The 27,984-nt window shown below is 37.7% G+C and overlaps 2 protein-coding genes across 2 annotated transcripts in view; one reads left to right on the plus strand and one right to left on the minus strand.

Moving 5' to 3' along the window:
- Positions 1 to 4,304, minus strand: part of LOC139133485 (regulator of G-protein signaling 17-like) — a 121,085-nt gene extending 116,781 nt beyond the window's left edge. The window contains exon 1 of the mRNA XM_070700102.1: positions 4,126 to 4,304. The gene's annotated coding sequence lies outside the window, so the exon portion shown is untranslated. The remainder of the gene's footprint in view (positions 1 to 4,125) is intronic.
- A 7,433-nt stretch (positions 4,305 to 11,737) lies between these two features.
- Positions 11,738 to 27,175, plus strand: LOC139133488 (nucleolar protein 10-like). The gene is made up of 18 exons (XM_070700113.1): positions 11,738 to 11,855; positions 12,758 to 12,803; positions 13,756 to 13,854; positions 14,649 to 14,726; positions 15,558 to 15,595; positions 16,684 to 16,820; positions 17,118 to 17,183; positions 17,913 to 18,059; positions 19,089 to 19,167; positions 20,610 to 20,759; positions 20,899 to 21,018; positions 21,985 to 22,111; positions 22,989 to 23,167; positions 23,952 to 24,038; positions 24,258 to 24,440; positions 25,548 to 25,780; positions 26,542 to 26,638; positions 26,824 to 27,175. Exons 1-18 carry the CDS (start codon positions 11,790 to 11,792, stop codon positions 26,953 to 26,955), a joined length of 2,064 nt encoding a protein of 687 aa, XP_070556214.1. The 5' UTR covers positions 11,738 to 11,789; the 3' UTR covers positions 26,956 to 27,175.
- Positions 27,176 to 27,984: the final 809 nt, after the last annotated feature.

Raw genomic sequence — 27,984 nt, forward strand, 5'->3', positions numbered from 1 at the left:
AACTCAACACTTTAAAGGACACAGCATTTTCTGTAAAATAATGCCGTGTGGGCATGATTTCAGTAACCTGTTGTTAGGCTGTGCGTTCGGTAAAGTGCATACCGCTGAGGGCGCGTTACTATCTTCAAGAAGGTTGTGGTTCGATAACACACTCGAGGTTGAATACAACGAGCGAAATACTAAACTTAAAGCTTCCATCCAACAGCGTCGAAAATATTACTAACTGTGTATCTCAAGAGACAGAAATCGTAGACTAGACTACAAGTTAGTCGAGGAAAATTACGTCATTATGCTTTCATATGCATCAACGAAGCAAGTAAGGCCTAGAGAAAGAAAGAAATTGTTCCTCGAGATCGCACTTTCTTCTTCTGCAGATTCGGATGTCTTGGGACATTCCTCAAAATAGCCACAAGTGTTCCAGCAATGTTTTCATTACTTGTTTCACAGTCATCTTAATCGGTCTCTTTCCAAACAACCATGAATTCCATCATAGTGTTGATGAACGAAACGACAGAGTTGCGACTTGCATGGAAACGACTCACCACAGTGCAACAATTTGAAATTAAACGTATCATTTGAAGCACGCTGTTTCTTTACAGTGACAGGCGGTCTTCTCGATCATTACGATGTAAAATCACCCAGACCAAATAAAAAATACACGAGTTTCCGGTAACTCAACCCATCCTGTTAAAAACCCTCGTAGCCTCACTTTTTTCCGTTTTCAAAAATCACGCATGATTTTGCTATATTTGATTGGTAAAACTGAATTACTGACGGCTTCTCAACGCTTAACGGAACCACACATTTTCCCCTTACGCCTTGTTTCACGGTACAGCGTTCGTCTTGTCAGACAGATGTGTAAAATGTTTCGAGACACTGGTACAGAGATCAATTCCTAGAGTCAAAGTAAAATATGAAGGCTCAAACGCCAGACTCCCGCCTTCGGCCGGGACACCTTAATATATACTTTTTCAACGCTTTTGTTCCACGTTTTGTATATTTGCTTATTGCACTCTGGAAATCATATTTAACTACCCGGCATTAATGTTTAACTACCTGGATATGTAATGTGCATTATTATTGATGACAATGAAATCAAAGTCATCTACATCAATGCTGCTATGTGCACAGGGGAGTGTTAACAAGTTGAATGTGGGTCATTGCCACATTGCTTGACCTTTCAACCCATTCTTCCCCGGTACAGGTCCAACTCTACCACGGAAAACAATGAACTTGGATACAAAACCGGACACAAAAAATACTGAAGAAAAGTATCATTGCAGCTATCTCTACCTGTGAATCGAATATTTCACAAGGAACTGTGTTTTTGTTTCACCAAAAAGTGAATAAATTAATAGTAAAATATTTTATTGTTCGTTTCTCTTCGGTGACATGTTCTTATTATATAATATTCGCTGTCATAAAACCCAACTAGCTCGCCGCTTCTGTTGCTTTCCAAGAAAAAAAATCCGAGGAATAATATTTTTGAATAATGTTTTATCAATAATGAACGAAACCCTTTTGAAGTAGAACGGGGGACAGATATTCTTTCACAATTCTTTTCTGATCTACCACTTGTGGGGGTTCATTTTAGGAGCTCTCAGTGAAAGAGAACTTTTTTACCGGCTTAGGTTTTCGAAATTCAAAAATTTTATTGTTTTTCGATAGAGTTAACACAGGGAGGGCGGCCAGTTTGATCTTTAGATATCGGTAAATCTTGAGTTATTTGTTTCTCTAGTCCCGAAATTTGCACGGTGATCCCCGATTTGTATTTTTTGATTTTGAAAGAGAAGAGTTGAAAGATTCCTTGAGGAAAGTTTGAGCAAGAGTGTAAGTCTTTGACTTTCGAGGCACATACTACCTTAAGCGTTGATATCATGGGCTAACAGACGTATCACCACGAAGGGGCTTCCTCAACAGAATAATAAATGAATATTACACAGACAAAATTTGGATATGACGTAACTGTATGCCATTCTTTGCTTTTCATTAACAAAAAATCCGACAGCAACAGAGATATAGTAGATTTCTCAAAGCAGCTAGGACATGGTTAGTTTGCTGTGATCCAGTATGAACCATTCGTGAATGCAATATTCGAAAGTTACCTTCAATGACCCCATTTGGCTTTGCTTTAAAGGGCCTAGGGACACGTGCCTTAACTTTTAATGATATTCTTAAATCTAATGTGCTCTTACTCCTATTCCTTAATTGTATACTGTGGAAAGTACAAGCCTTGCACATTCTGTACATCCAAGAGTGCTGGTTGATGAATGTATTTCACTCCGATCCAGTCAGAATTTCGGTTGTCAGTTATCACGGTTGACATGACGCACGTCGACATGATGGACACCGGGCATTTCGCGATGATTTGAAGAAACAGAAAACAGAAACTGCTTTCGCAAACAGCAAACAAAAATTGTAGCAAGGACATCAAAGTTACAGCTAATGGAGTCGGTTGAAGTTTGTTTGTAAAGTACATTTTTCGTAGATTTATGAGAGATAAGCTCGACCGAAGTTAAAACCCCAAAAATCATTGATTTGCCAACTGTGAATACCTCCTCCACCCCTGATCACTATAGGGAAGGAAAGCTTGTCCCAAACTGTCAAAATTCCATTGGGTTTGACGTTTGCGATTTGAGAAAACTCCCATGCCAATAAAATGAACGAGAAGTCGCTTCTCCTTATGGTGGCGCTGTCTACGGGATTTGACGACCGACTGGTTTGATCACAGATAGCTATCCTTTGCTGTCACCAAATTAAACAATTTCGCCTTCTAGTCCCAACTCTATACCTTGCAATTTTCCTCCATCAAAAATCTCATCTATAGGTTGCGGGTCAGATTGATGACACATAGTGATCGGCGAACAATTTCAGGTGTCGATATCACCGCTGTTATTCTTATTTTCAGCGGTTGGTTACGTAACATTATAATGACATACCTCAGGGGATACGCAATCTTCCGATAGAAATTATACGGAAGATAACAGTGCGGCTAACTATGGCAATGTAGGCGTTTCATAACAAATCGCTCAGGGTTCATTAACCAGTTGTTTGAATGAGAGATTGATCGTATTGTATTAAACCTCACAACAACTGCGCGTGTTAAATAGTTGGCGGAACAGGTTATGAAAGCGAGCTCCCACAGCTTGGTAATATCAGAGTCACGAAACATCCCGTCAAGATCAGTCCAAAGGAAGCTGATCACGGAGGACATGCGTGTAAAAATAAATAGAATCTCTCTATTGGCTTGTTAATGAGAGAAGACGACAGTTCATCATATATTTTTGCAGACGCTGGAAATCGTTATCACTCGGTCGTCGATCTTCGCGTCGGGGCGTTTTGCTGTTAACATATTTCAGCATGTTTCAAGCTTCAGACGAATGTATAAAACTAGCTTATGAAATGACAGATCGTATTGACTACAATGATGCCAAAATGGTGAGCCGTATATCGGCACGCATCCGAAGCCCCGATGGGCTTATACAATGTACGCTATAAGGATTCGCTGTTCGCTATTATAATTGAAACCAGAAATGCGATAAACAGCGATACGATAATAGCAACACCAGCAACATCAACAACAACAACAATCATCATCATCATCATCATCATCATCATCATCCTAAACAACTCATCTATGACACGATGGCAAGAAATGTAAATCTGTTCGGTTGTACTTGCATGTTCTGGAAACCTGGCTTGACCCATAACCCTTTACCCGTGAACGACACGTTGACGAGGCCATAAACCGTAGGTCACAGATTACAAAATGTTACATTTGAATAGAAAGCATCCTCAGTGAGATAGAGGGAATGAAAGCATGGCGGATGAAGAAAGATGGCCGTCGCCTAGCCTAGTTACGTGATGATGCCTAGTATCTGCACGGCGAGCGCTGAGCTCTGGATAGGACACTGAACCCATTTTGGCTGTGGCGGTTGACAACGAAAAAAGGGTTCAAGAATCAGTATCTGGTTTATATTTTTGAAATACAAAACTATTGAACCGATCTTTGCTAAATGCAGGAGGTGATATGTAATTCCGATCCACGGTCCGTGCCCGATCAAATGAATCTTGCAAATACACGGTGAAGTCGCCATGAACGAGTCAACGAGAACGAACACGTACCTGGGTTTTCACGGCGACAATTTGACCTCGGAGCCGACATGAGCAAGCGGCGGCATAAGATTTACACCTCCGATGATTAAAATTTCCCACCGACGAGCGAGACGGCGAACGACACAGCAGACATCACCGACGAGATGCGGAAGTGACTGGGCGGGAGCTCATCGGAGAAAAGGTCACGTGACCATGCCACGGCTGATAGGATATATGAATGCGCATCTGTGAAAGACTCCGAGAAGCGGAGAATCTGGCAGACAAGGGGCTACTGTTATTTGAGGGTATTCACAACCAAATTTGCCATGACGTTTCTCTCTTTTTTTTTTCATTTGTTGTAAAGCTGTCTTTTCAGTCTGGCGGAAAATTGCACCCATCCTTCTGTACAGTGAGCGCATTTGCCTTTGATTATCTCATTCACTTCCATGCTCACTGTGACGTGGAGCCGCAAAGTGATGCCGTCACCATAGAGACGCGGGAAGACATCACAACATCATCACCATATTATGATAATGGTTGTTGTCATAATTATTGTTGATGCGCTTGTGGTCTGTGACCCTTCGCCGTGTTGCCGCTCAGCTGTTATTCAATTGTGCAAGGTATAGAAGTAACAACGTGGAAAATTGAAGGGAAAGGTAATCCTGATCATCCGCCTGTAATTGCAATGATTTCAAAATTCTCAAAATTAAACTATATTTATCCATAGAAAAGAAGAATCACATTAAAGACAACGTTTAGAAAATAAGTTTCAAGTATTATCTTCACTTCACGCGTCTTCTCTGCTATCCTATTCTCTTTTCCCTTTCCAAGTAAAAATTTCCAAATCTTGTATAAATCAGTACAGAAGTGGCAGCTGATCATCTGAAATTGTAGAAGAGTTCATTTTCTATGACTGTGATGAACAAGATACAACAAACATAGTTATAATCTTATAATCTATTAAGATGCAGAGAATCGGAAATAAGTTCAATGAAGGATAAAGTTAATCCTTTTAGTTTGGGAGTCGGGGTTGACCTAAAAAAGTTTCTATCCGACAAATCATTTTAAGGTAAAAATTGCATGGGTAGTGAATATTTTCAAAAACAATACAGCAGAATGAATGCGCACTTTCGTGTTGAAGCCAGTCGAAGGAGTTTTTAACACGTGCTAAACCGCCCTTGCCATAGTTAGCGTGAACAGTGCAGGCTGTTGGCCTCTGTAGCACTCGGAATTCATAATGATATTTTGCGACATTTCTGGTGCACGTGTAGTCCCCCTGGATGGAGCGGAGTGCAGTTGTTTCAACCACCAGGACAGATGAGATAGTTCTTGTCTTTAATACCTCTGAAAGGACAAACCTAGACTTTATTGTTGTTGTTGTTCTTTTTCATTCATTGATAAACTTCAAGTTTATTGTTAGTATTGCTTGTTGCATTTACATTGAATGAAACTCAAAGTGTCTTCACAGTGGTAATGATGCATTACTTAGTCGTATTTACTTCATCCCTAAATTGACCGATCCTTTGCTTTGCTTTACATATATAGGAAGAGCCCGGCAGTAGGTTCAGTATAAGTCAATCAAGTTTCTAAGGGGGGTGGGGGAAAATTAGGGAGTTAAGTTTTTTTATTCTTCATTGAACTTTTGACGTCACCCCTTGTTTGACTAGATTAAAATTCACATCCAATCTTCCTTTAACATCTTGTAATGTGTGCCGAAGGGTATTGAACCTTCCAAGAAAGGAAAAAAGAACAACTGTTAAAGGTCATCACTTAAAAATTGTGCGGAAGCCCAAGCGGAAACTTAAGAACATATGGACGGAATTACTTCTGTCAAAGGAAATTGCTGGAGGTCCAACGTACTGTGTATTGCCTCATAGGTAGATATATTCATAATAACTATTTACAGAATGGTGTTTGCCATTAGCTATACTGCCCTTGTTTCTGATCACTCTTTTATAGAACAAGGATGTACAGCGCAAGTATTAATACCTCCTTTTGTTTTTTGGGGGCAAAGTATACTTTTCGATTTTCGAAAAACTAAAACGGTGAAAAAATCCCACTCCAAGAGCTTTAAAATGAGCCTTTACAAGTGGTAGATAGGAAAAAAATTACAAAGGTTTAAGAGTCCGAATGTTTGTCTACGGACGCATTCAGCCTTAACACCACACAGCGGTACCATCGGCTACTACATACTCAGAGATAACCAGTGACAAAAACGGGTTGACGTTTGTAGGACTTTGCAGTAGAGATATCAAAACAGCGAAATGGTCGGTTAGTACTATATCAATACTGGCGAACTGGCCATTAGCAATGTGAATAGCTTTTTACCTTCTGGAGAAGAATAGACACGAAGGAGAGAAGTTTAAAACTGTTGTAATTTAATATTCACGTTTGGCAATTTTGTACCGTGAAGGTATCTCCGTGTTTTCACTTAACCCTTTGAGTGCTGTAATTTTTTCCCACCAAAATTTTAGTGCGACATTTTACCAATTTTTGTGAATTTTTCAGTGATTCTTTTTTAATTTTGGACCAAATCGACATCTCATTTCATCGGCTACACCTTTTTATCAAAATTTTGGCAAAAATCTGAAAAAAAAATTACTAGGATCTATTCTCTAAAGACGACAAAAATTGACTTTATTGGCGTTCAAAGGGTTAAGGCAGTTGAGAATGAAAGACCTTCAACTTTTGCTGAAAGCTTCCTCAAGCTACCTACAAGGTGTTTCAAAATCGAGAATAAAATCGGGGCCGGGTCACCATGCAGATTTTAGTGCCAGAGAAACAAATTACCAAATATTTACCGATATTTGAAATTCAAAATGTCCGACATCCGTGTGTTATCTCTATGGAGGGGAGTCTCTATGGAGGGGAGAGGGATAAAATTCCCGATTTTCACAAAACTGAGCAGGTGAAAACTTTATTTATTCCATTGGCTTCCAAATGAACCCCGACAAATTGACTTCTATATAGTTTGTGGGGTTGTTTTGCTTTCATATTCTACAAAATGTCACTAAACAGTTGTACGTGTCCCCGGTCATGGGGTGATATACCCCTTTGCTAATTCCACCCTCTATAAAAGAAAAGATACAGGGTGACCTGAACAATGTTTTACAAACATAAAAATTGAATGACTCCCTCTCGGCAAAATGTTCAAGTTTAAAAATCACGGTAATGCATATGGATGATGCAATGAATATCTCGGTGCAAGGGACATTTGTTCCGTTCTGTCGGTTGTTGTGTGAAGTTTCCGTTTCGCAGTCAATGAACTTCTAATCACTTTAAATTGTTGATACTTCAATATTTCGAGATACTAGTACGTCTGTTAAGTACGTGACCTTCAAAAATGGTCTCTTTCTATGTCTTTGATGGACTGAATCATTCCGACTGGCAAGTCAGAATACTGGTACACTCACGTCGTGTTGGTCATTGCTCGATTGATAGGTCAATATTATCCCCTAACTGCCGTGATTTACCGTGATACTGTAAACGGTAATCATTAATTCTTCAATATATGTTTTTAGGCACTCTTGTCTGTTTCTGTGTAATGACAATATTGTAATAAACTGATGCCATAGCCGTAACGCGCTCCTGTCAAAACACTGCACGTCGCTTCTTGTTTTCGTAACTTATACCCTGTTGTGGATTTCAGTTTTGTCATGCGGATGATTTTTGTCGATAATTGTATCACACACGTAACTGTACTGTGGGCCGGGACTGTGGGTGGAGGGATCACTGTATGAACTACTGTGTACTTTTTATTTTCAGCCGAACGCGTAGGCGTGTCTACAACTTCAGCTAATGCCGTTGAAGTCCGAATGACACGAGTCAGAATACTTCAAAAAGCAAATTATGGCACTTGTCTCGATAGTAATCGTGTCCCACACACGCATTTGCCTTCATCAATACAATGAACTGATGATTGAACGTGGCTCATTTCGTCAATGAACATGTGACAAGCTGACTATCTGACACCCGGCAACTCTGTTTTCGTTTTTCTTCCACAATCGACCTGTCTTTCTTTCCTTTAGTTAAACAATAGGTTCACTCAGCAGCAGGTAAACCACGACATTATGACCGGCTCACGACATACACCCACATGCACGAGAGACAGCCATATTTCAGCTGTCAGTCGAAAATTATTTAGTTGCTGAAATCTAAGTTGTTCGTTCGTCGCAAATGTTTGAACAACATTCTCCTCTGCTGATGTGCAGCTGGCTCAATCGGAAAGTTATATCTGATTGGTCGATTGTCACTATTTACAGCAACTTAAGGAGCCTATTCTGTATAATTCAATAATAACGGTAAATCCAGCCAACCAATGAATAACAGCTTCCGAGATGCTGCTCATCCACTTCTGTAAGAATGTACATAGGTTGCATTTGAATTCATATCAACAATGTCAAAAGATACAGGGACTTTAAGAGTTTGCTATCATTTCACTCATGAATAAAGAATTCTACAAGGCATATATGTTTCGTTGTTTATTTGTAAAAGTGCTTGGATTTTTTTTCAATAAATAATGCGAGACTCTGTGTCGTAAAATCTCTACAAGAGGTAGAAATTTGCAGGCGATTAAAGCCGTTCACAACCACCCTTCCTCAACGATTCTGAAATTTGCTCCCTAACCTGTTACAGACACTATTTTTCCCCCGAAAAATTGCCCCTCCCTCTCTCACAAGGCCCATCATCGTCCGGTCCGCACGGCTTGGTTAGGTCGGCGTAGCATATCTTCCCTAAGGGAGGGTTCCTGCCTGGCTGTCTCGCATATGTCTCTCGCATGTAGGCCTGTATCTAAGTTGAAGGCCTAAAAGGAACACGCCCCCTTGCCCCCTCCTAATGTCAACACCGAATAGTTCCCGGGTCCCACTACCATCTCCCCGCCGCGACACAGTTTTTTCCCATATAGTTTGGGATTCTGCGGAAACCCGGAATTCTACTGCTATCTGCCCACGTCCGCTACACTCTTTGGTCATTTCAAAAATGCCCCATTATGATCCTGGAACGAATAATTTTCCCCCGCCTCTTCTGATGATAAAACAATTCTAAGTCCAATCAAGAACATCAAGGCACATTAAACCCAACGAAGGGAATTTCTACCGATGGTGAAATATTTTCCCTATCGGAGATCCGGTCGGCAAACCATTCACCTGAGTATTTTGATACTGGGCTTAAAGGGAGGGGGTCGTTGGAACTGCGCTCGAAAGTCATGTAGAACCCATACGACCAACGTGAACACTGTATCCAATGTACGTTTGCGATTGAAAAAAGTTAAACATATGTTTGTCATAATGTCAATAGTAAGATTTAAATGAATGTTGCCGCTATGTTGATATGATGGTATATATCGTTCATGAAGTACGCTGTCTGCAAACACGAAGGTCGCACAGGCGCGCAGTTCCGACGACTCCCCTCCCTTTAAATACAACAGTCGTCCCGATTACGATTTACTCTTTTAAATCGATCTTCTGATCGGAAAGTTTGTCCTAAATGTGTAACAGTTTGGAGGTGTTGCACGTAACCAGCACACCTTTTTCCCGATCGATCAATATTTCTCATCAAAGGTGACATAAAATCCGTCGTACTACATATTTTCAAAAGGCAGAGAATCTTAAGTTTAGTATGGTAGCAACAGTTCACTCGAAAGATGAAGCCGGTACATGTATAGCGTAAAAAACCCTCATTTTTGGTGTTAGACAAATCAGTATATGTTCAGAAAAGCTAGACATTATGTTTGAAATTTAATATCTCATTTGAAGGTGGAGTTTATTCAAAAACCCCGCAATTTATTTCGTTTCAACAGGAAAAGCAGAGCAGGAACTGAAACACTTGAAAGAAATTTGATTAAAATCATGATAAGCACAATTAAAATGACTGTTTTTCTAAATATTAGAACTTGAAAATTGCAGTTTCGTTGTAAAGTATTTTAAGAATAAAATGTGAAAATTTCACACAACTTGGCCTAGCCAGAGTAAAGTTGTATTTGTTTGAAAGGTAGGAAACGAGAAAAAAAGAAACCGCTGATTTGCATGCATTTGCATAAATTTACATATTTTGCAACTCAACTTACGACTGCTTGTCATGCTAAAAAGTAAAGCCTATGAACGTTTCAATCTTTCGTTATCAAAGTGCTCAAAATTATTGAAAGAATTTCTGCAAAAAAGTGATATCGGGCAACAACAAAAAAAACGCTGAGTAACATGTAACCCCTTCCTATATTTGACGTAGTACGAATGGAGTTGATCCACACGATACAATAAACGTGGCACTCAAGCGACCAATCTCACTTGATCTCTTTTCCCACAGAAGATGATAAGTATTTGAATAGAAAGAAATGGCGAATTTTTTTCACTACAGAGTAAAATTTCCCTCGATAATTTTAATGAACGCACGCAAGTGCATTCTGTCTTTATCCGGAAACTTTCCGCGGTTTTAGTACAATATCTAGAAACCTTCTCCTTGATTATCATATCGGAACTACGAAGTGGTTCTGGACAAACTATTTTTGTTTCGCTTCCCTAACGTGTGGAATGCCTTACCTACAGATATGTCAAACAAAGCACTGGTCTTTTTACCTTCAAATGTAACTTGAAAGACTGTTTCAGAAGGAAAAGTCCCCTGTAGTTTTGTACGTAAGACTCTGTGATCTGTAGTTATTCAGATCTTCTTTTTCTGAATGAGCCCTGATGAAAATTAGCCTACTGTACGGCAACTCGGCCGCTCAATAAACGTGTAAGTAAAATAAAATAGATGCGCCCATTTATATTATTCAGATTCTTCCAAAAGCCCTTTGCATATCAGGAGTTAGGCCTATGTCTCGCGATCGTCAGGGGGAGAAATGATCTGACAGGAGAGATTCCCGTCTGGGTCCACCGCGTCGTACCACAGGGAACTCTGGCATACTGAATTACAGTAAACAAGTAAATAAAAATTAGAAAAATAAAAAAAATGGAAAAACTGTCAAAAAAAAAAAAAAAAAAAAAACAAAAACAAATAGGTACACAAGCCAACAAACAAATGACTGACTGATCAATTGTGGGATAGAAAAATGGAAATCGGTCAAAAAAGAAAAAACTAGACGGAATCAACAAAACAAACAAGTAAACAAAAATAACAAGTAAATTCCATAGCAATGTGAATAGGCCCTATAGTCTGTTTCACAATTGATCCGTCAGTCGTTTGTTTGCTTTAGGCTACTTGTTTGTTTTTGTTTACTTATTTTTTTTTGATTATTCAGTCTATTTTTCTTTTTTTGACAGTTTTTTTTTCTATTTTTTATTTTTCTATTTTTCCTTTACTTGTTTACTAATACTCAGTCAGAGTTCCCCCGGATCGTACAGCTGCAGCTAGCTGCGCGCTTGCTGTTCATGATCTGCCAGTGATTGAGAGTGAACGGAGCGTAGTCAGAGACACTCGACTTAGCTCAGTGAGTGTAGGCCTCTACCCACGTTCACGGACTGTTTTAATACACGCTAACTGACTTTTCCCCATCAACACATGTCATCTACACGTGAATGTTCCTCGAATACATCATAAATAGTACGTTACGTCCGTGCATAGATGTGAAAGAGAAAACCACAACGAAGTCAGTTCAAAGGTTAAAGTTGAGAGTTGAGCATCACGCCTGCGCACTAAATGCAACTACTGCTTCCGGTTTGCGTTGTATACACACATGTGATCGGCCGTATGCAGTCGAGATGCAAGTCGCCAATCCCAATAACGTAAAGATATACAATCTCAGCGTCGGAAAATCTCTTCCAGAGGTAAGAGCTGTCGTAAAGCTATGTTTTAGTGAAGTCATCTAAGTTACATCGATCGTCCAACTCCAAGGGGCAGTTGCGACACTATGCTTGCAGTTGCACAGTTCATTGTAGATCTGCATGGCAGGGCTAGGCTGTGTGTTACCGGCGTATACGGCCTCCCGTATAAAACGCCGGTAACACACAGCCCTACCTTGCAGAGCTAAGTTCCTTGACACGTTACATGTACATACATATTGCAAATCTTATATTCTCAGACCACAGTCCCTCCGTGTGCTCAGACTCTGTCCCCATCCACAGACAAGGAGGAAAAAAAATTCTCCTTATCTGTGACTATCATGTCACTTACTTTTTGGCTGTTAGACCATTTACACTTGAAAAATAGCAATCAAAACACCCCCCAAAAAAACCCAAATAAACAAACAAAAACAAACAAACAAAAAACCGTGTGCAAACCCGTGTGTAAGCTGCTCTGGAAAATTGATCTAATCATAGACAGTAGAGGGAGTGGGAGTTGGGGGGGGGAGAGGGGGGGTATGGGTACTGTCTATGATCTAATTCATTGATAAAGTCAAGCAGTAGTTTTGATGTCTAGTATTGTACGGTACATGCAATTTAGAACCAGTGTGTTGATCAGTTGTCAACACGAATTGCCGGAAAATTGCCTTACATTACAACACAAATCCACTGTGTAAATGTAACTGAGTCTGAAACTTTGACAATTTCTGTGGCTTGTTTGTTTTCCTGCTTTTCATAATTAGGAAAATCGACTGCAAAGAATAAGCTAACATCCTTTGATGATCTACCGTTATTTACTGTGTCAAGCTTTGCACGCTCTGTCAGCACATCAGTCACATCAGTCACATGCTTTGTATACATCTATTTCTTCTTTTGTTTCTTAACAGTGGCTTTCAGACAGAAAGAAAAGGCAGCTCCTAAAAAGTGATGGAGGTAAGTTAAAGTTTTGCCAACGAATTCAAGTGATTTGTTCAAACTTTGTAAAAAAATTCTACTTAGGCAGTACACAGTTACTGTACTCCCACAGTGGGTTAAGACTAACTGTGAGCAGTTAAATGCTTTTCTCAGGTACAACGTGTTTCAAATTCACACTCTTGGGTATACTTGTGGACTGGTATAATATCGAAATTTAGGCCAGACATGCAGAGGTTTAGGCTGTTCACCTCAATGCCCTGTGAACAGGTCTGAAATCCCTCTTACAATGGATGTGAGTTTAACCATGAATAGCGAAATGTTTAACACTTTTCTGGAAGAGAAAATGACACCCTGATGCATTACTGTTTGTGGTAGTGTTTGAAAGCAAATATAGGTAAATGTCACTGGGGCTTCCATGACGTGCATGCAGTCATAGTATGCAGTGTTCTCCACATGGGGTTGTTTAGGGGTTGGCCACCCCTCAGTTTTTGGAGCAATCTATTCATATGTTAATAGCTTCTGGGATGTAGCAAATTTTGATTACAGGTGGCAAAAATATAGGTACAGCCGGTTACAAGTGGTGTATATGTACATTAAGTGTGTGCAAAATGTCCTGATTTTTCCTAAAACTAAATTTTCACAACCAGCAAATTTTAGTTGACCGCTGGTTGTTTTTTGCCGGCTGCCGGCTATTTTCTACATCTACTGAACTGTACACAAAAATATATTTATACAACAAAACAATATGCAAACTATGCATAGTTATGTAAATTTTCCACCCCTCTGTATTCTAAGTTGTGGAAAACACTGTCATGGCCGTACACTAATAAATATGTTGAAAAAATGATGTTAGTAGTAATAGTACTGCCGCAAAAATTGGGCTACTATGCAAGATTCTTGTAAACCTGTAACTTTTCTTACAAACGCATCAGCATATGTTTATTTGTATTCCATACTTTCTTATTTGTAGATCTTAGGAGGCGGATTGAGCTTATACAGGATTTTGAAATGCCAACAGTCAGTAACTGTATGCAGGTTACAAAGGACGGACAGTATGTCATTGCAACAGGTAAAATTTTGATAGTGTTTAACCCTTTCACCCCCAGTTCCCTGTATACAGGTCCAACTTTACCATAGAAAACCATGGATTTGGGACAAACCATGGTGGTGAAAGGGTTAAGGTAGTATGCGCTTCGGAAGTGTAAGACTTCAACTTTTGCTCAAACTTTCCTGAATGAAACCTTCAACCATTCTCTTACCAAATCAAGAATAAAAATTAGGGGTCACCGTGCAAAGTGTGATACTAGAGAAACAAATTACCTAAGATTGACTGATATTTGCAATTCAAAATGGTTGCCATCCTGGTGTTAACTCTATGGGGTTAAGATAAAGTTTCAATTTTCAAAAAAATAAGATTATGAATATTATTCTTACTCCAAGAGCTTTAAAATGAGCCCCAACAAGTGGTAGATCAGTAAAGAATTGTAAAAATTTGAGAGTTTAAATATTTCTCCTAATGATATATTCTACCTTAATATAGTCCTAACCCTTTTCCTGCCAGGCCTTGTTTTGCTTTCTAACCAAGTCAGTAGAAATCAATGTTGATCTAAAATCTACACGTTTTCACCTACTTTGCATGTTTGTCACAACGGATCAAGTTAGTAAAGTCATTTTATAGACCTATTCAGACAAATTTGTGGTTGCAGATATTATTGCTTTTGAATACTATTAAGTTTATATTTAACACATTCAAGTAAGTAGTTCCAAGATTTTCATTCTAAAGTTATGAACTTTTCAAAGCATTAACAATTAAACTACTGTACATGTATGCATAACCACTGTGTCTGTGCATTTCCCATCAAGGTGTTTACAAACCAAGAATACGATGCTATGATGTCACTCAGCTTTCAATGAAATTTGAAAGGTGTTTTGATTCAGAAGGTAAGCGGGTTATCTTTAAAGCACCACAAGGTTCAACTTTTGATTCAAATGTCCAGCAGTCTTGGTTTTCTTTGAAAAGGCAGTTTCCTTTTTCTTCTCCCTCGATCATGTCAGAATGCCCATTGTTCAACCTATCCTCCTGTTGGTTATGTCCAGTTTAATTGTTGAAAAGAAATTCCAGTCTGCACTAGAATTCACTCTGTAACCGTTTCAGTGCTGTGATTTTTCCTGCCAAAATTTCAGCGCAACCTTTTACCAATATTTATGAATGTTTCTGTAATTTTTTGATAACTTTGGACCAAACGGACAGAACTGTTTATAGGCTACAGTTTTTGATCAAAGTTTTTGGTAAAATCTGAAAAGAGATTGTCTGGATCTAAAAAACATTTTCTTCATTATATTTAATACAGACAAAAATTTACTTTGGCACTCAAAGGATAATGATAAAATCGTATATTGTACACAATGGGCTGTGTTAACAAGGCTAAAATACATGGTATTTCAACTTGCATAAGTGTAAGCCATATGCAACACACTTAAGAGTAAACAATATTTGTTTTCTGGAATTACAAAATTATTAGAAAATATTTTCAAAAGGTTACAGCTTTTGTACCTCATATGCACAGTCAGAAAAAATGTTAACTTTGAAGTGAGGCTGATCAGTGAAATAATACTGCCATCGAAAATGTTCCCTTCATTTAATCAGTCCTTTTTCAACTCAGTGCAATGTATAAAACTAGACATTTTTGTTCCCATCAATGGAGTGAATTGTGCGAATTTGCAATTTTCATTTTGGATCGTATCGCATTTATTTTGTTATTTTTCTTGCAGTTGTCAAGTTTCATCTTCTCTCAGATGACTACAGCAAGGTAACAAATTTGTTCTTCTTCACTGAATACTTGTCTTTTGAAAAACGTATCTTCTGTCCTTAAGTGTGATGGAACAAATCGATAACTGTACACAAATGAAGGATTCTGAGGAATAAGCGTATGATTTATGATAGACGGACAAATTTCTAACCCCCTGGTCTGTAGTCTGTATTCACTTTTTACAAGTTACAAATGTGCCTATCTCAGACTTACAGAACGCCTGCATTTTTCAAATACAGAAAATAAATCTAGCTGATCTTGCTGAACAAATAATTTGTTCGCATGTAAAACAAACTCACTGTACCAGCAGCGGTCAACTGTCATGCTGAAAATTCCATATGTACCATTGTACATTTGGAGTTCAAATTAGGGTCATGGTCGGCTGTTTCTCAGAATATACTTCTTACATGGAAAAAGTGAGTTCATTGAAAGTTTACTCTCACTCAAATCATGCATATCCTTGTAATAAAAGAGGTTGTAATAAATTTCACACAATGAAGTCGTCTGTCACATTATCAAAATGGTTTTGTATTCCGTGTATGTTAAAACATTATTCCACGAAACATTCTCACCTCACAAAACTGCCCTAAAATTGTATTTTTAAGGTTGGGCAGTAATTAAACAACCAAAACGTATCTATGGCCCTTGAGTTTAGAGTTGATTTCAAAATCATCAGTCATGAATACATTGTCAATAGCAAGTTGTCCATAAAAATGAGGCAGGACTTTGCATTGCATTGTAACTTTATTTGTTTCCACATCAAAATCTATCAGCTAAGTAACTAGGCTTTATCAAATTATCTGTATTGCTGTGATAATTGCTTGTCCAGCATCGTTGACAGAATGCGTTGTAAGCTTGCTAAGTCTTCGTCACCGTTCCTACTCTACGTCCTCCTATCATTCTCTTGATGTAGTTTGGTTGTCTTTCACATGTGTTTCAATGTTCACGCTGTTTGCCTGAAACAGTTGGTTTTGTTTAACTGTGAATTTGTGAGCTTAGGCTGATCATAGCAGAGGTCAGAGGTCATATCCCGAGAAGAGTGATGTAACCTATATCAGAACTTTTTTATTTTGAATCTTTTCCTGCAGATTGTTTTCCTTCAAGCTGACAGACATGTAGAGTTCCATGCCAAATATGGGAGATATTATAGACTCAGGATACCGAAATGTGGCAGAGATCTGGCGTATCACCAAGCGTCATGTGATATGTATTTTGTCGGAGCTAGGTAATTTATTCTTCAAACCTTGTCATGACAACCATGTTAGGTGTTACCCTTTACTTACTGACAAACACTTTACAGTTATTATCAAACAGAAAGAAGAACAGGAAAGGATAAAATAGTTTTAATGCTGATTGAGAAAACTGACACATCTTGTAGTCTGACCATTTTTAACCCAGATTGAATGGAGAATTATGCAGTACTTGAAGAACGATACAAATGCAAAAAGCCATTGACTTTTAATGGTTACTATTAAATCTTTAATACTGAATATTTTTTTTTAATTTTGTATTTTTGGTGCAGTTCAGAAATTTACAGACTGAATTTAGAACAAGGAAGGTTTTTAAATCCACTGTTGACAGAGGCAACGTAAGTGCTATTCCTTTTCACCAAGGCATTTCTGAGAGAGAGAGAGAGAGAGAGAGAGAGAGAGAGAGAGAGAGAGAGAGAGAGAGAGTGTGAGTGAGTGAGTGAGTGAGTGAGTGAGAGAGATAGATGAAATTATGGCATATGTATGTACTTATGAAAAATATCCGGTGTACACTTTTGGTTTATAACTCAACTCTTAATATTCAATATAAGTTTGCAATTTTATTGACTACAGGTCTCACAGGGCAATGTGTCTATGTCCATGGAGAACCACATATGTATTCTTTCAGCAAACGTAAAGTATACAATTTGGCTGGCAGGATTGTCTCTCACTGTGTTTACATGTGTGTCTATGAATGACTGATGTATGCACATGTATGCATTTGCCAGTCTGTCTGTCTGTTTGTATGTATGACTGTATGTACGACTGTATATGTGTGTGTATGACTCTAAGTATTTATGTATCCATGAATGTATGTATACATGTGTGTATGTATGTATATATCTATGTATCTATGTTCATTTGTATATATGTATGTATGTATGTATGTATGTTATTATGATTTTACGAGCATTTCTACATTCACGTCAACGTACATTGTGTATTTGTGCATGTATACATCATACTTATAAAAATTTACCACATAAATATGACAACTCATGTCTAAAAAATTGTAAAATTCGTAAAATCATAATTGAATCGTGTTTCCATGATTGCGTCTCTTCCAGGGCATTTAATGTATGTGCGTTCAATCCCATCCACTACTTATTTGCTGCCGGTTCCGTTGAAGGTAGAGTTGAATGCTGGGATCCAAGAACTCGGAACAGAGTGGGAATACTAGACTGTGCCTTTAGTAGCGTCACTGATGAGACACAGTGAGTGGAATTTATGAAGTTTAATATGTAAGATATACGGGCGTGTTTGCTGAAATCATACATATAGTGTTCTACATTGTTTTTTTAATGCAAAATTACAGCTCTTAAGAAGATTTTTTTATCTGATGTCAAGACATGATGAAGTATTTCAATGAAATCAATCGTGAATGTTGTAATATAATTATTGTCAAGTTTCTTTTTCATGCCGTACACAATGGTGTACAAATGTACCATTAGTATGGCACCTGTTTGCCCTGAAGCATGTTTCTTAATAGATTAAACGGCCTTGAAACTAAAATTTTTGACAATATTTTCAGATATTTGTTATGTTTGTCAGCAGCGTTTGAAGTTCTGCTTCCCACAATGTTTTGAAATACCCAGTACCCAGCTTATAAACATTCGATTTACACATGTATGGGTGTCCTGTTTTGTATGTGTTAATAATCAAATTGTGGTCCTGACTTGAATTCAGTTATCAACAATAACGATGTACGTCATGCACTGACTCATCTCATTGACAAACCAAACACTGGGTGTTTCGAAATGCTACAGAAGGTAGATCAAGAAACTGTTGTTGAAACTTGGAATAAAAATACTGAAATATTGTCAAAAGTTATAGTTACTGTAGTTTTAGGGAAGAACGAATTCCAAAATCGAAAGATGTAAACTTTTGATAAAACATTCCTTGAGAAAACTCTGAACATTCTCTTTCAACAACAGTAATAAAAATAGTGGGTTACCGTGCAAATTTTGGTGCTCAAGAAACAAATTTACCGATACAAGTATTTGAAATTCAAAATGGCTGCCATCCCTGTGCTAAGCCTACGAAGAAAAATGAAATTTTCGATTTTCTAAAAATCAAGACTGTGACAATTTTTCTTACACCAATTTTTATACCTGAACACACCAGCATTTTCAGCTGTGAAACACTGAAAATTCATAGAGCAGCGTTGATGAGTTGGTTTTCTACAAAAACTTTATTGTCCATAAATAATCCACTGTGTCTCTTTCACAATAACTATTTTACAGAGTTGATGGTATCCCATCAACCACAGCTCTGAAGTTCAAGAACAGTCTAACTATGGCAGTTGGCACGGCAACTGGACAGGTACTTTCAGTTCCATTGCATTATAAAAGGACCTTGGGGTCTTTTTTTTTCCAGATAACTTCAATGCTTGTTAAGAAAAGACTCCAGGGTCAAAAAGAAAATTATGAATATATTTTTGTGATTTTGACCAGAACACCAGATCCACTAATCTTTTTTCTGTAAAATCATAATCATATGAATTATTGTTTCTTTATTAATTCATTATATGTTTAAATATTTGAACAATTTTACATTTTGTGAAAATGAACAAGAACTGGAAGTTTAAAACAAATGATTAAATATTTAATGAACTAGGTCAAGGCTTACCCACTCAGGTGCCAAGCTGTTCTTCATTTTGATAACATCTGTTTTACTGTCATTTTTTGAGAGTAATTATATTTTATCAAGGCAATAGGCAATTTGGAGTGAAATGGGAGGAAAGACTGGGAGGAAATCTACATGTGGTTGGGTGAATAAAAAAAATAAATTAACAACACCTGAAGGGAAAACGAAAGCCAAAATAGACTGATAAGCTTGAGTTCGATGCATTCTTGATTATGAAAATTTTATTGAAAACAATTCGTACTTCAGTTAATAGCAATCCGATACATTATGAATTCAGTAAATCTGTCACAGGTGTCAACGTGGATTTTTTTGTCCTATCATGTCTTTGACTTGATGGAATATTATTTTCTTGAGGATTTCCCCATGGTACTTGTGTTATTCACTGGACAAGTGAGTCTGATTGCCACTCTGGGTCTTGCTGTTGATGCTGTGTTTTCAATGCCGTACACCTATCAGTTCTTTTTGTCTTCCTTCCAAATTCAAATAGCAAAAGTAATATAGCAGACAAGTAATTAGCTGGCTGAAAAATGTAATTTTCTGTGCAGTTTGTCGAGTGCATTTTTCAGTATCCTTCATTGATGATGAGTCAATATCATTTGCATATTGAAATAATACTCATTTGTGTAAATGAATTCTATTGGTATTATGTCCCACCGTAAGTGTTGGATGGGTTTGATGAATTGGGTTGGTTGCTTCATTTGCTACAAAGAAGTAGACATCCGTGATATTTCCCCTTCAAGACTCAATACTTTCAGCAAGGTCTTTGTTTTATCTTTCCTAAAGGCATAATTATCAACGATTAATTTGAGTTCAAAGTGGAGTAGAAAGCTGTATGAACCTTTGTTTCAATTTTTAAAATTGTAAATCTGCATTTTTCAGGACAGAATTATTGTAACATATTGTCTTCAGTAGAAATTGTGTAAGACAGAGTTAAACAGAAAAAATCAGGTTTAAACCACTGTATATGATGGTAAATGTCATTTGTTTCCAGAAAGTGAGGTCACAAAGGCTTAGAATTCCTCAAAATTTAAATAAATGTTTTGAGTATTACAACATGTATAATATGTCATATGTCACTTTATCTCATTTAAAATTTTTCTATTTTCTTTTTCTGTCAGATTTTGTTGTATGACATTCGATCCAACAAGCCACTTCTGGTGAAGGACCATCGGTATGGTTTGCCCATCACGTCCATTCACTTTCACAGCTCACAGGATCTGGTCGTTACGGCCGACAACAAAATTGTGAAACTCTGGGATGAAACGACGGTGAGTGGATATCTGCTTGGTCAATTGTTTTGTTATGTGTGACGTAAAATGACAAAATTGTCATTTTCATACTTCCTTTGTTATGATATTTAATTTGCACGGAAAGTTGTTTTATTTCATTGTTTATTCTATATCACAGGGTAAAGCGTACACTTCAATTGAACCTGATGTTAATATCAATGACCTGTGCATGGTTCCAGACACAGGTCTTTTATTCATGGCAACAGAATCTCCAAAAATGCAAACTTATTTTATTCCGGTAAGTGTCCAACTTATTTATGTTTTGTATCTCAGACAGAGATTGGCAATATTGTTAAGTAGTTTCATAAATAAATTCTTACATGCTTTGAAGTGTGACACATCACCTTTTGCCTTTGACTTCTTGTGAATTAATTAAAAATTTAGATAATATTATCAAAGTTGGAGTAGAGGCACAACTGGACAACGCATGGCCCGTCTTCCTTACGGTATTATCAGTACTTGTCTGAGGGCGTGCTTTGTGATGAATGAATACAAGCATGACCCCCTAGGATTGTGTAGAATTGTACGTAGGGTGAGTTTTGGCCCTGTGTCATCTAGTCTTGTCACACTGACAGTCAAGCAATTGACAAAGTACAGCATATGGAAGTAGAATGCTATTTCGCAGCACAAAGTAGAAGTCTGCAGGATTTAAAAGGTCAAGGGAGATCAAAACAGATTGACAGGTTAAAAGACAAAAGAAGAAAGACACATGTTCTTGTAGCACATTGACCATTGAAATTAAATGAATTTGAATTCTCATGAAAACCTTGAAAATGAGATGGTGATTTGACAATGTATGATGAGTATAGTCATATGCATTGAACAGATTTGCAGTAGGGCATTTTTCACATCGCATTTCATCTATTGTTGTTATATTGCAGTCAATAATTCATAATATTTCAAAAATGAGCACAAGCTGTAGATTAAATTTAGCATTTAACTTGATAAGTTTACAGTTGAATAGTTACACTGCTACTATTGTATGAAAAAGTATCTGTCACTGAATTTCAAAATGGTAGAAATATCTGTGCAACTTCAAGTAAACCATTCAAAGTCATCAAAGGGATATAGATGTAAGAAAATTGGACAGATTTTAGGAATTTAGCAAATGCTAGCGTGACATGGTTCATTGCTAAATTAGGCTGTGCTAGCATCACACTTTTTCCTTTCCCAATGTATGGATATCTCATACTCTGCACTCCAGAGTCTTGGTCCTGCCCCAAGGTGGTGTTCATTCCTTGATAATCTCACGGAAGAGCTAGAAGAAGACCCGACTCCAGTGGTGTATGATGACTACAAGTTTGTTACCAGGAAAGATCTGGAAAATCTAGGTCAGTGTCAAAGGATTGTAACCATAGCAACATGTGTCAGATGGGGCGTTGCTTTGGGTACAAACTTCCAACTGGTATTACTATAAATTACTAGATAAATAACAAATTGATATGTATTGTTTATGTATTTTGTTGACAGAGATAACATGGATCTGAAAAACAAAATAACACTTTAGGTAGTATGCACCTCAAAAATGAAAGACTTATACTTTTGCTCAAACTTTTCTCAATGAAATTTTAAGCCTCATTTTACCAAATCAAGAATAAAAATCAGGGGTCACAGTGCAAATTTTGTTACTAGAGAAACAAATTACCTGACATTTACCGATATTTGAAATTCAAAATGGCTGCTTTCCCTGCATTAACTCTGAGGGGAAAAATAAAATTTTAGATTTTCAAAAACTGAGGCAGTAAAAATGTCTCTTAATCCGCGAGCTTTGAAATGAGCCCCCACAAGTGGTAGATCAAAAAATAATTGTAAAAGTTTGGGAGTCCGAGTATCTGTCCCTGAGGTGCATTATAACTTAATCACAGAATTTGCATAGTGACCCCTGATTACTATTCGTGATTATGAAAGAGAAGGTTATAAATTTTCTGTATAATTTCACAACACTCATTTTCTAGGCATGTATTACCTCAAATTAACTTTGTACAGACATCAGAATGCAATAAGTTTCCTCATCAGACAAAAATAAGCAAAGGAATGTCAAAGGACGAGGACTTAAATTGTTCATACCAAAAGAGTCATATTTTTGAAGTAAATGTTTAGTCTGATTAATTTCAAGGTGCCTATAGATATTACAGCAAAGGTCAATGAACTTGTTGAGATTTGGGCTGTATCTGCATGTCAGATTATGTTTGTGAATTTTTGTTATAGGCTTGAGTCACCTGATGGGATCCAACTTGCTGAGGGCGTACATGCACGGATATTTCATAGACATCAGGCTCTACCACAAAGCCAAGGCCATTGCTGATCCGTTTGCCTATGAGGAGTACCGGAAGAAGAAAATCCGGGAGAAGATTGAGGAAACAAGAACCAACAGGGTGAAAGTCAATGTGAGTGTGGAGGAAAAGCTTGTCAGGGGAAAGTTACAAAGTCTATATGTGGCAGAAATTTATAGTTAGATGTGAATCGTTACGCAACACATAACTGATTTTCAGAATTTCTCAGCAGGTACAGATTTAAACTCATACTTTGAAATTCTGTCTATTACTAGAATTACTATATCAATCTGAAGTGACATGTTGTTCCTTATTTCACCATTATCTGGAAGGGTACCGGTTACGTTTTCAATATTTCCTTTCATCCCTAACGTTTTGAATTTAAAAATGATTCATAAGTCTATGGGGCCAACTGTTGACGATGGCAGGCCAGGTATTCATATTTTAATTTCTGCTAAAATCAAATGAGCCACAGAGTGTTCTGTGCTGTGTTTACATATCCAAGAGTGTGATATGTAAATATTGAGAAATATTAGCCCAGAAATGGACAAGAACTCTTGGAATGAAATGAATTCTGAATTGTACATTACATAGACAGATCTCCTGAATGAGCAACGTGAAAGTATGTCGTACATTTAAATTACTCAGCAACGTTTTGTACAAAAATAGACTAAAAGTGCAGTTGCCGAGATCAGACAGAGGTGAGGCACAACCGTTGTATTCGGAACATGATAACAGTGTCACTTTACCCTATGAGGGTTGCTGTACCATGGACATGGCGAGGGAAAAACTTAGTGACACGTGTACACAGATAAACCTTAGAATTTACTTGCTTTACCAGCCATAACAACAGTCCTGTCTGTGTTAAACTGATGTTTGACATTTCCTCTGTGCGCAGAAATTACCTCAAGTCAACAGAGCCTTGGCGAAGAAACTCATCGAAAAAGACGAAGACCCAGAAAAAAGTAAAAAACAGAAGAAAAAGGTGAGATTTGTATGGTATATGCAAATATGTGCCCAATTGTAGCATTTGTGTCTGCAGGCAGTTTTGTTTTGGGAATTGACAGAACCCCATGAATAGTTACAAAATATACAAGCCATTTTCTGATGTGGTAAACTGAAATGTACTCAGTGTGTGAGATGCCGTCATTGAGTATTGAATGCTGCAATGGACCCCACTGAAAAATTTGCCCTGTGTTTGCAGAAAGCCGTTCCAAACTTACTGCAGGACGATCGGTTTGCCGCCATGTTTAAGAATCCTGACTTCCAAGTGGACGAAGAAAACGAGCAGTACAAACTCCTGAACCCGATCATCACCAAGATTGAAAAACAAAAGGAGAAGGCAACCACCATGTTGAGGGAGCAGTTTGATGAAGTTGGATCGGAGGTAGCTTTCTGGTTTCTGTCTGTATTTGTATCAGGTCGTGTCTGCATGTGTACATTGTGAGTGAGTGCATGTTTGTTTGTTCCTAACTGCCTGTGTTAGATTACTCCACTGATGTTCTTTTTAACATAACAAGGTAGTTATCCCGAAATCAGAAGTTTATGACTGTCCTAAAGTAAACTGTTAGTAATAAATCTCAAATTTATGCATATCAATGAAACATCATGTTTCAACCAATCTACCCCTATTTCCCTCTGCAGAGGTCCAACTTTGTCTCAGAAAACAGTTGAGTTGGACTAAGCCACAGTGGTTAACCCTTTGAGTGCCAAAGTCAATTTTTTTTCACCTTTAGAAAATATACTCTAGTCAATTTTTTTTCAGATTTTTGTCAAAATTTTGATAACAAACTGTAGCCAATGAAATGTGATGTCCATTTGGTCCAAAATTATTTTAAAAATACAGAAAAATTCATACAAATTGGTAAAAATGTTGCACTAAAATTTTGTAGGGAACAATTACAGCACTCAAAGGGTGAATTTCTTTACTATTCAAAAGTACCGGTACACTCTGTAAAGCTTAGGTGTCTGTACATGTCGAAGTTCCTATCTGTTCTGTGTTTAACTACGTCAACAACTCTACTTGGATTGAACAAAGTCAGTGATCCCAGATTAGTCACTGATGAAGTTCTCAGAGCTCAACTGTCAACCTTGCCTTGAACAATTGTGCATTAAATGAACAAAAACCGACAAGCCAAGTTGCAGTTTTGTAGTTGTAATATATTTTTTCAAGTATGAGTCGTAGTGAATGTAAAGATACCAAAAAAGCTCAGAGAAGATGTCAAGCTTTACTTTGGTCAAACATGCATAAATTCATGGTCCTTTGCACTCTTACAAATGTTTACTGATTGCACTGCAAAACACACTGCAGTTCCTTCTTTCTCCATCTCATTAAATTGAACTTGAATGTCTTAGAATTGTAAGAAACTGCAATGTTGATAAAAAAATGTTGAAATTTTGCGATGGAGGTTCTATGCCAAATGCAAGAACTTACTCCAGAGTATCTGAAAGCAACGAGTGAGACGTTGTCTTTTCCCACTATTCTGTGTCTCAGGAGGAAGAAGGTCGTCCCAGTGATGAAGAGAGCAGTTCTGACGATGACCAGGAATGGAGAGAAGAAATCCGGAGACAACACGCTGCAGTGCGGGAAGAGGAGAGGATGAAACGGAAAGCAGAGAAGCTGGAAGAGATGAGAAAGGAGTTATCGAAACCAAAGTTTTATGAATTGAAGTCTGGAGAAGAGTTTAAGACAATCAAAGATCACACCAAGAAAAGGAAACATATTAAGTGAGTGAAATATAGCAATGAAAGTACAGGATAATTGGACATAGTTGTTGTGTTTTCCGGATGTGCTTATGAGGGCGCCCTCTATTGGCACTGATGTGCAGGCAGTGTCACTGTTTGAGGCAAGCAATCTTTCACACAAGGCGTATTACCTATGCTGTATTGCAAAATCATCCTGAAATTCAAATGGCAAGTCAAAAAGTGTTGAAATCGTGAGCATTAGGGAGAAACTTGGGCAGTGTCACTGTTTGAGGCAAGAAATCTTTCACACAAGGCGTATTACCTATGCTGTGCTGCAAAATCTTGGTGAAATTCAAATGGCAAGTCAAATAGTTTTGAAATCGTGAGCATTAGGGAAAATCTTGTGCAATTGTAAGGTTGTTTTATTTTGCACCAGCAAACTGAATTTGGAAGACGAGTTTAATATTTCTTGATACATATACAATGTGTCAAGGGCCTTGACCACTGTAGTTTTATGAACTTATACTGTGTGTTTTTACCCTGTGTTGGAATTTCCAAGGCAAAATGAGACAATTAGGGAATATAAGCGACAATCTGACAAGGATAAATATTGGGGTAATTTATCCTTCATTTACTGTGTTAGAATTCCTATTTGGAAAATGGCGGCAGAATATCACCTCTTGGTCTTTTGCAAATCAAAATCTACAAATAAATCAAATGCCCACAATGAAAACACTTGTGAAGCTACATTCTCTGAGAGTTATTGGGTGTCTTAGAAATATCCTTGTTTTCTATGCTTTCAGGACCAGTTTCGGCGACAGACTGAAATCAGACAGTTCTGATGTCACCATGGCAAGGAAATCACTGGGCAGCAAAGAAATCACATTTACCATGAAGAAGGTAAGATTTATAGTGGTAACAGGAAAGAAATGTCTTCCAAATTTTTGTCACAGAGGCGCATGCTGCCTTAATACACTTTGGATTCCTCAAGCAGTAGATCCCAAATAGAGTGATACCTGTTTGATGGACACAGAATTTCTTATTCAGACACATATTCATTTTGAGATTGCTTGTCTTCTAAACAGACTGAGAGAGACACAGTCAGAGAGTACGCAGCCAAGGAACACCGTGATGAGAGAAATAGGCTCGGCAGATCAGCAAGACATCTTTTGAAGAAGGAAAGAAAACCGGGAATGGTCTGGAGAAAGCGAAGATAAATCTAAAAGCATCTTACCTGTACTATCAAAGTACTGTACAATCTCTTTAACTGAATCTCTGGTAGCTATGCTACATTATACTGCAGACAAGAGACACAATGACAAAAGAGCTTATCAAAGATTAATATTTTAATTTGTATTTGTCTTTTAAAGAACTTTCAGTAGATGTAAATACTGAAAGCGAAAAAGTGAATAAAATTCTTTTTTATTTATTCAAAAATTGGTCTCTATGCATTGTGGTGTATCAGTTAATTGTACTTTGATGGAATGAACTTGAGATACACATCAGAGTTGTGTCAGCATAGGGATGTATGACCATGTTAGCATTCTATAGATGGAAGATTGATACACTAGTCAGTTTTGATCAATGTTGAAGGAAGAAACCTCAGCCTGATGCCTGGTAAATTCTGCAGTTTTAATTTGACAAGCATTTTCAATGTAGTGAATGGAATGGAATGCGTGGTGAGACTGACAAATTCTCGCTGCTTAAAGCTTTTCAACTTTTGTCTCGTGCTCAGGGTTTGGGATTGGCAGGGTGATCACTACATGAGATACCGGTAGAAAGAAACACACTGTGGGTAAAAAGTTGACTTCTTATCACAGCAGAAGTTTGAGATGGTTATCTCATAAATCTGTTTAATGCAAAATTGTTTTCACGGCAAAGAGTTCTATTTGTTCATGAAACTACCAAATTCATGCATCTTTTTGACTTTTCAGGCATTTCTTGTGTAAAATTCTTACATACGCTAAAACTCTACTTTGGCTTCTGTAAGCTTGTGTTTTACCTGTAAAAATCCACCATGTTGAAAATGTGGTCGACTGCCTGAGACATACTCAGGTGGCAAAATCGTACTTCAGGTACTGAGACTTCTGGGGCTATATTAACTTTTACTATTCAACACTTTCCCATTTATTTCCTGTTTATTCACATGTAAGGCACCGTCAGACAAGCAGTGATTTATATCGAAAGGTGGATACATGTGGCCATATGTTAGACACTTGTACCAATGTGCATAAAGAGTTGAACGA

The sequence above is a fragment of the Ptychodera flava genome, chromosome 5 (genome assembly GCF_041260155.1).
Source record: "Ptychodera flava strain L36383 chromosome 5, AS_Pfla_20210202, whole genome shotgun sequence".
NCBI lineage: Eukaryota > Metazoa > Hemichordata > Enteropneusta > Ptychoderidae > Ptychodera > Ptychodera flava.

Coding starts and splice junctions, on each gene's coding strand:
- LOC139133488 (XM_070700113.1), top strand. CDS start 11,790: ATGCAAGTCGCCAATCCCAATAACGTAAAGATATACAATCTCAGCGTC. Junction 17,184..17,912: donor CCACTGTTGACAGAGGCAAC/GTAAGTGCTATT, acceptor CGTCTCTTCCAG/GGCATTTAATGTATGTGCGT. Junction 20,760..20,898: donor AACTCTGGGATGAAACGACG/GTGAGTGGATAT, acceptor TCTATATCACAG/GGTAAAGCGTACACTTCAAT.